Source organism: Cydia strobilella, chromosome 19 (assembly GCF_947568885.1).
Source record: "Cydia strobilella chromosome 19, ilCydStro3.1, whole genome shotgun sequence".
NCBI lineage: Eukaryota > Metazoa > Arthropoda > Insecta > Lepidoptera > Tortricidae > Cydia > Cydia strobilella.
The window spans coordinates 2248595-2264951 of record NC_086059.1 but is presented as its reverse complement, the minus strand read 5'-3'; the positions used below and the strand labels follow the sequence as shown (position 1 = coordinate 2264951).

Here is a 16357-nt window from a genome sequence, read left to right as displayed (position 1 = left end):
ATATAGCAAGGATGTATATTTAGATTCTTCTGGTTTCACAAATAATAGTTACTATAGTTGGTCAAACCAATCTGTCAGTCAGTAACAACCAGGAAAATCATATTCATCCCTTTCTTTTGGGCGCTAGTACTAGTGTAAGACAAAGATGGTATGATTCTCTCTGTCTATGTTTGAAATGAGACAGTCCTCTGACAAACTATATTTTTAAAGTGATTTTCAATAAAAAGACATGTCAAGATTGTTTACCATTTCTCTAATGCTAAAAAAACCGGTCAAGTGCGAATCGGACTCGCGCATCGAGGGTTCCGTACTTTTTAGTATTTGTTGTTATAGCGGCAACAGAAATACATCATCTGTGAAAATTTCAACTGTCTAGCTATCACGGTTACAGCCTGGTGACAGACAAACAGACGGACAGACGGACAGCGGAGTCTTAGTAATAGGGTCCCGTTTTTACCCTTTAGGTATAGTCGTAAGGTTAAGAAATCAATTTTGACAGTTATGAATTGACACTTATATTTACGAAACTAAGGGTCAGTTGCACCAACCACAATTAACAGACTGATCAACGTCAAGCAGCAGAAAACTATGAAACTTCCCGTACAATAAAATTTAGCGAACGCTAAAACGGTGACAGACAGTTTGGTCCAACCGACCTAAGGCCTACCGTTTAACTGATAGCCTAATGGTCGGTTGCACCAAACCGTCTGTCACCATTAAAGCGTTCGCAAAATTTTATCGTATGGGAAGTTTCATAGTTGACTGCTGAGTGACGTTGACCAGTCCGCTAAATGTGGTTGGTGCAACTGGCCCTTAGTATCATATATATGTATAAGGGTCTCTTCATATCTGTCAAAATTGACTACTTAACTTACAACTATCCCTCTTCTTCATAACACTTTAAGGGCCTGATTAAGTTAAATTATGTTTTATCCCTTTCTTACAAATACATAAGTCAAAATGACAGATAAAGGCAAACAATTCATAGCTAATTCAGGCCGTAAAGCGTTTATGAATAACGCCATATAGGTATATATGTAGAATAAAACATAAAACTAATAATGATCATTAATTACATTTATTAATATCATTCACCAACGACAATACAAAAGAAATACAATACAACAGGTAATTACTGTAATTTTACAATTTAATTCTAAATTACATTAATTTTGTAGAAATAGTCTTAGGTTGGTATACCACCTGTCCAATGTTTATTTGCGTCTCACATTTTGCTTAGTGAGAGAGTTAGACGCAATGCAGAAATTGGAGGTGAAATACCACTCTTAGGCACAATTAGTCTAAACTTAATTAATTAGAATAATACATAATATTGTCTTCGGTTACCGCGATAGTTACTCATGAAATAAAACTATGAAAACGGATTATATCGCGTATATTGAATTTAGAATAATACAGTTCAGAAAACTATTATAATGAAATACAAGTTTCTAACTATCAAAAAAGGGTGAAATTGACGATAATAAATCATTACATGCGATACCTACCTGCCTACCTACGTGGGTAAGCCGAAGCAATTTTAACGGGATCCCGTTGTTTGACATAATTATTGAAAGTCATAATGTAATGATTGTCAGATTATCATTAGTCATAATTCTGAAACCGTTAACTTTTCAGGATTTTCCTCAGGTTATCCTATAGATAGCGTAGGTTAGGTTTGTTTTATGGCAATCCTGAAAAGTTACGCGTTTCTGAGTAAACCATATTATGACTAACGAAAATGCGGACAAACAATTCATTATGACTTAAAACTTTATGGGAAACAATAGAGACCCAATTTTAACGCATTGAGTGCCGGGAACCTTCTCTGTTCGTAGTCGCTTTCCTCCACAAAGCGGGAAAACGCTGGGATCGGCTACGAGCGTAGCGCCACGAATACGTTGGCAGTGTATGCTTTAATTGTTTTTCCTCGAACACTATTTAATGAAACGTTTACGCAATAGTTTATAAAAATACACATCTTGTAGGTCTAACCACTGAATAGCTGAAGGTTTTTATATATTCTAGACAAATTTGGAATATATTTAAGTTCAATTCATTAGGATTTAATGTAATAATCAGTGAATATTCTCGAAATGGCACAGTTAGATGAAAAATTTAAGTAACATTCACATTTCACAGAAGACTTTGAAAAATTACACTATACTGAGTTGATCTTTGAGTAGCTTGGTTTCTTCAATCAGCGTGGAGATTTTACCGGTTCTGAAATAACAAAAAACATGGTTAAGGAAACATCAAAGTGTAGATACTTTGTCTTATTTTTATAGCTATATATATGATAACACTAAAATCTTTGCAACTTTTCTTACTATGGAAACGATACTTCGAAGATAAGTTAACTTATACTTCCTACCATAGAGTAACTTATACTAGAGCGGTACTGTCATAGTAAATTTTGTAACCCCAGTAAATTCACTGCCATCTGTCGACACACTTTAAAACTAAAAATAAAGATTTATAAAAATACGATAAAATATATTTAAATATGAATAAATGTTTTTTTTTATTTGCATTAATTATTTTTATAATTTTGACCCATGTTCTGTCACTGATATGCGTTAAAATTGTTAAATAACAAACGAAACCGTCAACGCCATCTATACGACAGTTGGCCAAAACTAGTAGCGCCCTCTGAACGAGAATCAAATTTTCTTGATTTTCGAGGCACGTTTTTTCCTTAGACTGTATCCATCTATTACGGAGTTATATCTATCTTTGCTTCCTACAGAAATACTACTGAGGCATGTTTTTGTATTTTTGTAATTTTTTTATGTAAAACAATGAATAATAAATAAATATTATAGGACATCCTTACACATATTGACTAAGTCCCACATTAAGCTTAAGCAGGCTTGTGTTGTGGGTACTCAAACAGATATATGTAATACACTCATGACTCAGAATCATATAATGAATACGTATTGTGTGAGTACGTATTCGCTACAAATAGGTAAGATTTGGCAGATTAGTCATACTTGTTATGGCCATTTTTTGCCCGGATGCTGCACTTCATGATAAAAGCAAGCCGCTTTGCACAGTGCTAGGAGGGACCAAAGTGAGTGATTTGACCCGCAGCAGCGTAAGTTTCACCCCTTAGGAACAGAGATGGCGCCACTTCTTTAAAAAATATTTCAAAAAATTCTACAAGCTAAACCAATGAACCGATTTAAATGTTTAATATCTCAAATGAAAGCTCATTATATACATTACTTTCAAAAAAATACTCAAAAAATATATACTGATTACTTTCGACAAAAAACGGCATCTTAAGTTTTTTTTTTACTCGATTGATAGTTTTTACTTGGTTTCTCAAAAAAAATGTATGGAACATGAATAGCTTAATGCATGTATATATCACTGAATAAATAACAAGTATTATAAAAAAAAACCGACACCAATACCTCTCATACTTCACGAAATATAAAGTTTGAATGTGAGTGTAAATTTCTTCAAAATATATTTCAAAAAATTCTACAAGCTTAACTATTTGACCGATTTCAATGTTTAATATCTCAAATAAAAGCTCATTATATACATTACTTTTAAAAAAATACTCATAAAACATATACTGAACCCTTTTGGCAAAAAACGGCATCTTAAGTTTTTTTTCTTACTCGATTGATAGTTTTTACTTGATTTCTTAAAAAAAATATTATGGAACATGAATAGTCTAATAAATATATATATAGTACTGAGTATATAAAAGTATTACAAAAAAAAACCGACACCGATACCTTTCATTCTTCACGAAATATTTAAGTTCAATTATGCACGTTCTTACAAATAAATCCTTTAAAAGAAATCTTCAACCGCAGGAAGTGCACTGATTTTAATATGAAATGTGTCATATGAAAAGAAATCACCCAATTTATTTTAATAAATAAAAAAATTATAAATAAAAACTGAATAAAGTTTTTTCCTGGTGGTGAATTACAAAAAAATATAACAAATCTAAAATTAGGAATTATTTTTATTTAAAGTGTCTACATTTGTAAACAAAAAACTTAAATGTCCTCTTCGGGTTCATATTTCATATTTATTTATTGCAACCATGGTTTTATAGGTATTACAAATTCTTGGTAGTTCCACATGGACCCCGTGGGGGCATAGCAATATTACATGCATACTTAGGATCTAATCTTAAATCTATGTGTATAATATAAAAGTAGGTCAATTTAGTAGTTTTTATACATATAAGCCGAATTGAATCAGATAATTGTCAGTGTATTAAATACAAAAATAAACGGGCAACTAATTATTATTAGGTGATGTCAAATTATATGGTTCACCGGTAGATGTAAAACTGAAAAAGAAAAGTCGTTTTGTTAAGTACTCGTACCATTCCAATACTACAAAATCACTGATCATACATGAACTGGTTGCTGTAGATTACTGTTGAATTATTTTTGTGCCTAGTTGATAACCATTAAACCTATAATTTTGTGCCAGACCTATAATTAGTGGTCAGCATGCAAAATAACCCTGGATTGAAAATTACATTAACTTACTTTTGATTTGTACAGCCACATTTGCATGATTTACACTGGGCTGTGCATGGTCAGCTGACGCGACGACACCCACAATGCATAGTTTCGCAGCCAGATTTGCAGTCACAATGGTCCAAGAGGCTTAATTGAGACCAAATCGCTGTAAATGCCGACCATTCCGGAGTCCAACTCTCTTTTTCCTCAGTCCATCCCCAAAAAGATGTACATGGTATGGAAACTTCTGGTTTCAGAGCGTTTCCCCATATATAGCCCTCTTGGTAAGCTGCTCGAAGTGCATGTTTATAGAGAGCAGCTGATGTAGGTGGCAGGGTTGGCAGGTTCTAATTTCTCGGCCAAATCAGATTTGTTCCCTGAACGACGCCCTCCATTGACTGACAACGAAGGTGGACAAATTTGGTTTTCGCACTGGAAGAATTCGTTCAGATCAAGCTGCCTTTCTCTGGCCACTATAAAAAGACGGGAAAATAGGAGTATGTCAACTTTAAAGTTTTTGATTTTGTCAGTTGTCAGGTGTGTAACTACATATTTTAATTTTAGTATAAAGTAACCCTAGATTTGTGTTATTGTTTGGCCAAACGGAACACATAAACGTAAATGAAGTTCACAAATATTTGTTTGCTTCAAAAAACAAGCTTGTGTCAAGCCTGCCACCTACATCCGCTGCTCGCTATAAACATGCACTTCGAGCCGCTTACCAAGCGGGCCATATATGGGGAAACGCTATGAAACCAGAAGTGTCCATACCATATCCATCTTCTTGGGGATGGACTGAGGAAAAAATGAGTTGGACTCCGGAATGGTCGGCAGTTACAGCGATTTGGTCGCAATTAAGCCTCTTGGACCATTGTGGCTGCAAATCTGGCTGCGAAACTATGCGTTGTGAGTGTCGTCGCGTCAGCTTACCATGCACAGCCCAGTGTAAATCATGCAAAGGTGGCTGTACAAATCAAAAGTAAGTTAATGTAATTTTCAATCCAGAGTTATTTTGCATGCTGACCACTGATTATAGGTCTGGCACAAAATTATAGGTTTAATGGTAATCAACTAGGCACATAAATAATTCAACAGTAAATCTACAGGCACAAAAAATTTCCAACAGTAATCTACAGCAACCAGTTCATGTATGATCGGTGATTTTGTAGTATTGAAATGGTACGAGTACTTCTCAAAACGACTTTTTTTTCAGTTCTACATCTACCGGTGAACCCGAAGAGGACATTTAAGTTTTTTGTTTACAAATGTAGTCACTTTAAATAAAAATAATTCCTAATTTTAGATTTGTTATATTTTTTGTAATTCAGCACCAGGAAAAACTTTATTCAGTTTTTATTTATTAATTTTTTAATTATTAAAATAAATTGGGTGATTTCTTTTCATATGACACATTTCATATTAAAATCAGTGCACTTACTGCGGTTGAAGATTTGAACGTGCATAATTGAACTTAAATATTTCGTGAAGAATGAAAGGTATGGGTGTCGGGTTTTTTTGTAATACTTTTATATACTCAGTACTATATATATACTTATTAAACTATTCATGTTCCATATTTTTTTTTAATGAAATCAAGTAAAAACTATCAATCGAGTAAGAAAAAAAACTTAAGATGCCGTTTTTTGCCAAAAGTATTCAGTATATGTTTTTTGAATATTTTTTTGTAAGTAGTATATATAATGAGCTTTTATTTGAGATATTAAAAATTAAAATCGGTCGAATAGTTTAGCTTGTAGACTTATTTGGAATATATCTTGAAGAAATTTACACTCACATTCAAACTTTCATATTTCGAGAAGTATGAGAGATATCGGTGTCGGGTTTTTTTAAATAATACTTGTTATTTATTCAGTAATATATACATGCATTAAACTATTCATATTCCATACAATTTTTTTGAGAAATCAAGTAAAAACTATCAATCGAGTAAAAAAACAAACTTAAAATTCCCGTTTTTATCAAAAGTATTGAGTATATATTTTTTGAGTATTTTTTTAAAAGTAATGTATATAATGCGCTTGCATTTGAGATATTAAACATTTAAATCGGTTCATTGGTTTAGCTTGTAGAATTTTTTGAAATATTTTTTAAAGAAGTGGCGCCATCTCTGTTCCTAAGGGGTGAAACTGCCGCTGCTGCGGGTCAAATCGCTCAGTTTGGTCCCTACTATCACTGTGCAAAGCGGCTTGCTTTTATCATGAAGTGCAGCATTTTGTTCATAACAAGTATGACTAGATGATAGCCTGTGATTTAGAGACGGTGAAATCCTTTTATTTTTATGTTAAACACAGTAGTTCCGTTAATCTAATTAATTTCAAATGCGATAATAACTACCTGACACGTAACTTGGCGTTATTAATAAACTAGCATTTGCCCGCGACTTGGTCTGCGTGGTGTTAGTAATTTGGGTAGCTTATTTTTATCCAATATGCTTTTTATCGATTCCCCATACAAACTTTCACCCCCTTAAAGGATGACTTCTAGGATAAAAACTACATTATGCCCTTCCCCGGGACTCAAACTATCTCCATGCCAAATTTCAACTAAATCGGTTCAGCGGTTTAAGCGTGAAGAGGTAACAGACAGACAGACAGACACTTTCGCATTCATAATATTAGTATGGATTATTTGTATTTGTTAGTAGACGGATATTTTTTTTTTGCATGCATGGTGCAAAAAAGGAAATGCACATGTAAGTGGACACAACAATTAGGCTAAGAGAAAGAACCCGTTTCGTAAACCGTTGTGTTTAGAGTTCCGTACCCAAAGGGTAAAAACGGGACCCTATTACTAAGACTCCTCTGTCCGTCTGTCTGTCACCAGGTTGTATCTCATGAACCGTGATAGTGATTCTGTTGCCGCTATAACAACACATACTAAAAATAGAATAAAATAAATATTTAAGTGGGGCTCCCATACAACAAACGTTTTTTGCCGTTTTTAGCGTAGTGGTACGGAATACTTCGTGCGCGAGTTCGACTCGCACTTGGCCGGTTTTTTAAAGTATAGATAATGTTGAGGTAAGTAAAGGTTATAGAAATTGTAATGACTTACTGTTGCTGCAGGATCGAGGAGATTGTGTCGCTGTGAGACTTTCCCAGTGCGATTTCCTTTCGCTTGTATTCATCTTGCCATTTGTTGAACTGAAAATTGGGCATAACATTAATTAAACAATAAAGGGTCTTTGGGGTCATCCATTAATTACGTCACACGAATTTCATTTTATGACTCCTTGTATCCTTGTCACACCTGGTCACATTTGGCAAACCCCTCCCCCTGGTGTGACGTCACATATAGTCCGATAAGAAATTGTAGAAAATAAATGAGGTTACCACTTCCTACGTAACTGTCAAATTTTTGACGTAAAATGCTTAAAAATGGCAACAGTATGGATTTTTTAGTTTAATTTTATTTAATTTCTATTATTTTATGTCTACGTCACTATATTTGGCAATTTAGTTTTACACGAAATCTGCAATTCGAATTAGGTTTATTTTTTTATTTTTATGAAAGCAATGTTAGGAATTTTATAACACGAGACAGATTACAAATAAAAATTACATAAATACAAATGATTATCATTGCAAAAGTTGTTATTTAGCTAACTGTAAAGTGAATAAAAAAATCAAAACAACTTTCGGTTATACAGATGAAGTGACGTCACAAAGTTTGTGAGTCCCCCCCTCCTCTTTGTCACTACATGACCAACACGTCACATTTTCTTGACCCCCTCCCGCCTCCTAAACGTGTGATGTAATTAATGGATGACCCCTTTCAAAAATTACATGTAATATACATATTAAATATTAATTATAAACGTTAATAAGAAACAGACAAAATTTAGGAGTTTCGCTAAGTTTTGTAAATAATGTGAAATTGCTCTTAACGCCTCACATGGCGACCCTGCCAGTGCGACATATTAACTTCATCGTGCTTGTTGCGGGCGTGTTTCTTAATTAGCTGTATCTGATCGGCGATCTGTTCTCCGCTCCGCTTGTAACGTTCTATTTCAGCCAACAGTTGTTTATTACTACTGAACATCTAACAACAAATCAATGAATAATAATACTAACGTCATCATGCTTGTTGCGGGCGTGTTTCGTCAGCAGCTGTATCTGTTCGGCGATCTGTTCCCCGCTCCGCTTGTAACGTTCTATTTCAGCCAACAGTTGTTTATTACTACTGAACATCTAACAACAAATCAATGAATAATAATACTAACTTCATCATGCTTGTTGCGGGCGTGTTTCTTCAGCAGCTGTATCTGTTCGGCGATCTGTTCTCCGCTCCGCTTGTAACGTTCTATTTCAGCCAACAGTTGTTTATTACTACTGAACATCTAACAACAAATCAATGAATAATAATACTAACTTCATCATGCTTGTTGCGGGCGTGTTTCTTCAGCAGCTGTATCTGTTCGGCGATCTGTTCTCCGCTCCGCTTGTAACGTTCTATTTCAGCCAACAGTTGTTTATTACTACTGAACATCTAACAACAAATCAATGAATAATAATACTAACTTCATCATGCTTGTTGCGGGCGTGTTTCTTCAGCAGCTGTATCTGTTCGGCGATCTGTTCTCCGCTCCGCTTGTAACGTTCTATTTCAGCCAACAGTTGTTTATTACTACTGAACATCTAACAACAAATCAATGAATAATAATACTAACTTCATCATGCTTGTTGCGGGCGTGTTTCTTCAGCAGCTGTATCTGTTCGGCGATCTGTTCTCCGCTCCGCTTGTAACGTTCTATTTCAGCCAACAGTTGTTTATTACTACTGAACATCTAACAACAAATCAATGAATAATAATACTAACTTCATCATGCTTGTTGCGGGCGTGTTTCTTCAGCAGCTGTATCTGTTCGGCGATCAGTTCCCCGCTCCGCTTGTACCGCTCCAGTTCTGCCAACAGTTCGCGCTCGGCCGCAGTGGCGGGCGCCGACGCACGCAGTTGGCGTATTACTGCTGAACATCTGGGAAACAAATCGATTGATCAAATTAGTGAGTCAATTAGACACAGAGAACAGACAGCAAGAAAAAGGCTTTCTATAAAAATTGTCACAGTATACGCTTTTCCACTTGATAGGGTCGGTTGCACCAAACTGTTTGTCATCGTTAAAGAGTTCGCAACATTTTATTGTATGGAAAGTTTGATAGTAAACCGCCGCGGCGCGCCGGGTGACGTTGATCAGTCTGTCAAGCGCGGATGGTGCAACTGGCACTTAATCTCGTAGATTTAACCAATCATTATCCAGAACGTCATAGATAAAATATTTAGATACTTATACCCTGATTCTGAAATCTACTAACGCTCTGTAACTGGGATTGAGTTGAGTAAAAATTTAAGTGATAAGACTGATAAGTCTCTGTAATAAAAACGGCATTTCTTTTCTTTCAAAAAATATTTCTGATTTGATTTTATTGCTATAAGTACCTCAGTGTGTACTAAATAAAATTAAAATGGTATATTCAGAAATTACTCATAAATAAATAAGCTACATGGCTTTTTCGGTTAGTATAAAATTAAAATAAAACTCAGTTTAATAACTACATTTTAGATGATTTGATAAAATTTTACTAGCAATCATGAAATTACCATAGATTAAGCAAATTGCAAGGCGAAACCATAGGTAATATTACCATTATATAAAATGGTAACTTGTGAAAATATACCTGTATTTAATATCATCTTGGTGTTTCTCAGCAAGAAGGGCCTTTTCCTTCAGCACCGCCGACTCCAGGGTCACGTCTTCGATATCTCTCTGCAAACATATTCAAAATTGATAAAATCAATAGGGATGACGACACATGTTGAATTTCATAACAAAATTTAGTAAAATAGATAGCAAATGAGCAATTTATCGCAATAATGTGAATATTAAAATAATATATGGAAATGATAAAAAATACAGGATCAAAAAGTTTCAAATTTAGTTTTTTTAACTCCAAAAAGGAATAAATTAAAGATACCATTCGATGCCTTGTATTTTATCCAAAAAACAAGACTGCTTTTTTTGTTTATACCACGTCGGTGGCAATCAAGCATACGGCCCGCCTGATGGTAAGCAGTTACCGTAGCCTATGGACGCCTGCAACACCGGAGATATTGCACGTGCGTTGCCGACCCTTTAAAAACCTGTACACTCCTTTTTTGAAGAACCCCATACTGTAGCCCCTCGGAAAAACCTCGGCAGAGAGCTTATTCCACAGCCGAAGCGTCCGCGGGAGGAAATTATTCTTTACCGCACAGTACGCGACCATTTAGGTGCTAGGATGAACACCCTGCCGATGGCGAGCGGTGCGGTGATAGAAAGCGGCTGTTGGCATCATGTCAAACAAACTGTACAGCAAATATATGCATAAATGCAATATTTCACCGACAAAATCGCAATTTTGTCGCACAATGTCGATGGTAGTGATCAACGTAGCACACTTGTATCATAACGTACAATCATCTATTGTATTGCAGTTCGGGCGATTTTCCGCAACTCAACGACTGGCGCCTATTTTGCGTGACATGGGGATGAGCTAGTCCTGCCAGCCCAGCTCCTCGAGGAAACCTATCAAACCTTTGATGTTGAGTAGGACCTCGGGGAGGTCTCTCGGGGATCCGAGATGTTTTGCCCTGTATGGGGCCACTCCGCCGCACTCCAGCACCACGTGAGAGGCTGTTTCTTCTGTCTCCATGCATCCTCTGCATAGGGGACTGTCTGTGACACATGTTATAAAAAGATGTTTGTTAAATAGTCCATTGACCTGTTATGACACCGGTTACCATGCTCAGTCGGGTCTTTCCTAATTGAAGGAGCACCCTTGTGAGCTTTCCGTTGATGCCAGGCATGGTTTGTTTGGCCTGTCTGCATCCAGTCCGGTTTAGCCAATGTTCTGTGTGTAGTTTCCCTGTACGTGCCAGCAGCATTGAGCGTTTGCTAAACGGTAGGAGGATCGGTTTTGGGCCAATCGCTCTCGCACTCGATCCTTGCCTGGCAAGCTCGTCCGCAGCATCGTTACCCCGGGATCCGCTGTGTCCATTGATCCATTGTAGGGTGATCTTATAGTAACCTAATAGCATAGAGTAACTTATACTAGAGCGGTACTGTCATAGTAAATTTTGTAACCCCAGTAAATTCACTGTCATCTGTCGACACACTTTAAAACTAAAAATGAAGATTTATAAAAATACGATAAAATGTATTTAAATATGGATAAATGATTTTTTTTTATTTGCATTAATTATTTTTATATGATTTTGACCCATGTTTTTTCACTTGATATGCTTTAAAATTGTTAAATAACAAACGAAACCGTCAACGCCCTCTATACGAGTGTAGGCCAAAGTTAGTGGCGCCATCTGATCGAGAATCAAATTTTCGTGATTTTCGAGGCACGTTTTTTCCTTAGACTGTATCCATTTATTTTTATTTTATTTATTAAGTACATCCACATCGTATGTATTACATATGTTGCATTAAAATTGTGTCAAGGTACTTCACCTGATACAGTACGACAATTAAGGAGTACATAGCGTTGACTGTGTATAATAGGGCTAGGAACGAGATCTTAAACTATATATAAAAAGAAACATTAAATTTTTAAAACAATTAACAATTAACTAATATATAGGTACATTATTTACAATTTTACGGCAATCCTTAAACAAATTAATAAATACTAATACAAATGGTTTACTACTACTATTTTCGTTTTGGCAATATCTTAGATTTAAATATAGGTAGGTAGATTTATTACGGAGTTATATCTATCTTTGCTAATAGTAACCTTCAAGTCGTTGTACCACTTGTCGTGTTGGTTGCTGAGCGCGTGCAGCGCCGTCAGCTTCCTCGCCACGGCGTCGGCGGCGCGCTGTTGCCGCGACATGTACGCGCCGCGGAGCTTCAGAGTTGCACCCGTTAGGAACTGAACAAGAATTAAAATAGTACATTTTACAACTAGTGTGAAAAGACATTTCACACGTGTTGTAAACGACGTTTTTTAATACAATTGCGAAAAACTAATAAATTAATATATCATTAATAGAATCATACCACCAAACCAAACCAAAACCAAAAGTACCTATACAGCCCTTGATAGTTGAGCTGCCGCAGCCCGCGATACCTTCATACTCGTGCGCGCCCCGGCCGCGGCCGCCGCGGGCCCGGCGCGGGTTGCTCAACGACACCGAGGAGTAACGAGTGAGGCCCCGGTACCTGCTCAAGCTAAATTCAACTTTAACTGCGTTTCGAAAGTATAGTTTAGAACTAAAAAGTAAAAAGCACTAGGTCGAGAAATTGAGCTTCTCACACGCTACGCAGCCACAAAAAGTACCACTTTTTGAGCAACTGTATTAAAAACAAAAAAATATGGTCAACATCCGCTGCGCTAAACGAAGTTGCCGTTTTCCGGCACCGTCGAACAAAAAAATTGTTTTCACATCATTATTATTTTATTCGAAAAAGGGCTTATTCTTCCCCGCTAGGAGGGATCAAAGTAGCACTTTTCTTCTCTGCTAGGAGGGATCAAAGAACCACTTTTCTTCTCTGCTAGGAGGGATCAAAGTAGCACTTTTCTGTTTTAGGACACGATTTTTTTTATTTTTGCGTACTATTTTTTAAAGTAATTAATATTTAAAAATATAATAATTTCCTCATAAGTGATGTGAAAAACAGTATGGGTCACATGGTAGCAAAATTATTTCCACCTTGGGCGTTATCACTTAAATCCCTCACTACGCTCATGATTCTGTTTTAGAATCCCTCGCTACGCTCAGGATTCAATTTTAGAATCAATGTAGGCCCTTGCCGTAACTATGTCATTATGCTCCCTTGTGACACAATCTTCTAATACACACCTCGGCGAATAAATAAAAAAGCCTCAAATCACATATTTGAGAATCTCGGCTTCGCCTCGGCCGACAATTACGTATGATCTGAGACATTTCTCATTTTACTGCTTTAAGGCATGTATGTAATATACAATTGTTTAAATATTTTGCCATATACACCTCCAGACTCTCCTTAGGGCTCGGTTCTTCCTTGCTGTTGATATTAAGGATCGGCTGCGATACGTCTCTGGCCAAAACTTCTTGAATAATAGCGGTGAATGACAGCTTTTGCCTCTGAAAAGCATAAAAAAATCGTAATTTGAATGAGCAATATGAGCATGGAATGGCCAATGACCAATATCCTAATTTTTAAATCTAGGTAAAAGGATAATGAACGACCGACAAGACAAGACTTTCGCATTTATAACATTAGTATGAATATAAATATTTATGTATACAGAAAACACCCATGACTTAATTTCTGGGAAAGGGGAGAAATATTCAAATGTGTAACTATCTCAAGTTACCTCTTTCAGTATGTTGTTAATGTCGTCTTGTTCTAGAGCCGGGTTCCGTAGCTGCAGCTCTTTGTACAGCTGATCCTCCAAATCATACGGTTCCAACATCCTGGAATAGGGATGATGACACATGTTGAATTTTATAACAAAATCTAGCAACATAGATAGCAAATGAGCAATTTATCACAGTGGATATTAAAATAATATATGGAAATAATACAAAAATACAGGACTTGAAAATTCTAAAATTTCAGTAATTTTCAATCTCTAAAACAGGAAAAAAGTAAGGGGTATTCGATCGCTTACATTTTATCCAGAAAAAGATTGTACAGCAACTACATAAACGCAATATTTCACCAATAAAAACGTAATTTTCTTATTTTGTCCATACATTCAAAATGGGCTCTCAGTGAACTTGACGTCACGTTTACTGATACTTTTGTATTGCTTTAGTACAATGGGTCCCATATAGACTTTTGATCCTAAAAATAAACCTGAAAGTTGCTGTATATATATACATATTGAAATTATTGTAACTATGTCAGCTGCCACTCATGTGAGAATGTGATGATTCTATTAATTGTACCTACAGTACCGGCCAATAATATATTACCTCTATGTTTTTACAGTAGAACTTTTTTTAAATAATTGTTAGTGATTTCCATCTCACTACTTTAGGTAGTCTGATAGTAATCCTTTGTGCGAGCGATGAAAAAAAAATGCTCTCTTTTACATAGAGGTAGAGGTTTTTTTTTAAATATATAGTTAACTTTTTTTTGTCATAGCTTTTTAAGTAGTATGCTGAGTTAGAATAGGAGTATTGTAATTCACAGCATTTCATTGCAGTTTTGATCATATATTTGATTATTTGTATTTTAAATGACTAGTAAAATAGGCAATCTACTAACTAACATATATTGTTTATTCTATGCAAGCTCATACAAAAAAACATAAAAGGTGATATTATTGGCCGGTACTGTACGTTTATTTCATACAGGTCACTTCTTACCTACCCGGAATCCACGTTTGGCGGAATAGTTTTGACCTCTGGACAATTATTATTGATAGTCAGAAAATAAGGTGGAATTGGAGGTCGCGGATTTGGACAGCAGGTTGTACCTACCAGTGATGTTTTCGGAATCTATGTACGAAATATCATGTCATGTATGGACTGGAAATTTACCTGGACAGCACAGCATTAGTATATAGCATCAGTAAAGCCGGTAGTGGGGGTGGCGTCAGTGCAAACAAGATGGCGGGGATGCTGGTTCGAGACAAGATGGCCGACAGTTGTCTCGCTCTAACATAGCCCGCGACTATGTCTGACTCACTCTAACCTACCTGGACAGTACAGTGGCGTCGGTACAGAGCACAAGTAACGCTGGGAGAGGAGGTGGAGTCAGTGCGAGGCCCACGGGTGGGTGCAGTTTGGCGCGCGGTCCCGCCGTGCAGACAAGATGGCGGGCCACGCTTGTTCGAGACAAGATGGCCGACAGTTGTCTCGCTCTAACATAGCCCGCGACTATGTCTGACTCACTCTAACCTACCTGGACAGTACAGTGGCGTCGGTACAGAGCACAAGTAACGCTGGGAGAGGAGGTGGAGTCAGTGCGAGGCCCACGGGTGGGTGCAGTTTGGCGCGCGGTCCCGCCGTGCAGACAAGATGGCGGGCCACGCTTGTTCGAGACAAGATGGCCGACAGTTGCGTTTCGCTCTCCGCTGAAACATAAAAGGGAAAATAAAATCATTGGTAGAATCGTATTATGTACAGTTTGAATTCTCCTGGAAGGAAGTTGTAACTAATAGTTCATTGAGAGGCTATATTTTGAGATTAAAACCAATTTTATTTTAAAGTCACTAGACATGTTCTTTCCGTGTACCAAAGATAGATATAACTCCGTAATAGATGGATACAGTCTAAGGAAAAAAACGTGCCTCGAAAATCAAGAAAATTTGATTCTCGTTTAGAGGGCGCTACTAGCTTTGGCTTACTGTCGTATAGATGGCGTTGACGGTTTCGTTTGTTATTTAACAATTTTAACGCATATCAGTGAAAGAACATGGGTCAAAATCATAAAAATAATTAATGCAAATAAAAAAAATCATTTATCCATATTTAAATACATTTTATCGTATTTTTATAAATATTTATTTTTAGTTTTAAAGTGTGTCGACAGATGGCAGTGAATTTACTGGGGTTACAAAATTCGCTCTAGTATAAGTTACTCTATGCGTGTACCCTTCATTTTAATAAATCATTTAAGGCGAATTTTGACGTGTAGGCGGTGTATGGAATAAATCGTAACCTCATTATAAATATTACAGTTGTTACACTTCATACCACTTATTTTTATTTAATCTAACAAGTCTCTTAAATGTTAGTTGACTTTATACTGTTAAATGCTAGTTGACTTTATGCTCTTAAATGTTAGTTGACTTTATGCTCTTAAATCTTACGTATGTCGCAGAGATGATAGAAGATGGAGCAAGCGT

General features: G+C 36.3%; 1 protein-coding gene across 1 annotated transcript in view; it reads right to left on the bottom strand.

Moving 5' to 3' along the window:
• Window positions 1-1130: 1130 nt before the first annotated feature.
• LOC134750065 (nuclear pore complex protein Nup88) overlaps window positions 1131-16357 on the bottom strand; it is a 172808-nt gene continuing 157581 nt past the window's right edge. The window contains exons 8-15 of the mRNA XM_063685153.1: window positions 15412-15583; window positions 13874-13973; window positions 13527-13640; window positions 12305-12442; window positions 10199-10287; window positions 9342-9498; window positions 7578-7666; window positions 1131-2223 (exon numbers count right to left, since the gene is read on the bottom strand). Coding sequence (XP_063541223.1) covers window positions 2157-2223; window positions 7578-7666; window positions 9342-9498; window positions 10199-10287; window positions 12305-12442; window positions 13527-13640; window positions 13874-13973; window positions 15412-15583 — 926 coding nt within the window. The 3' untranslated portion in view covers window positions 1131-2156. The remainder of the gene's footprint in view (window positions 2224-7577; window positions 7667-9341; window positions 9499-10198; window positions 10288-12304; window positions 12443-13526; window positions 13641-13873; window positions 13974-15411; window positions 15584-16357) is intronic.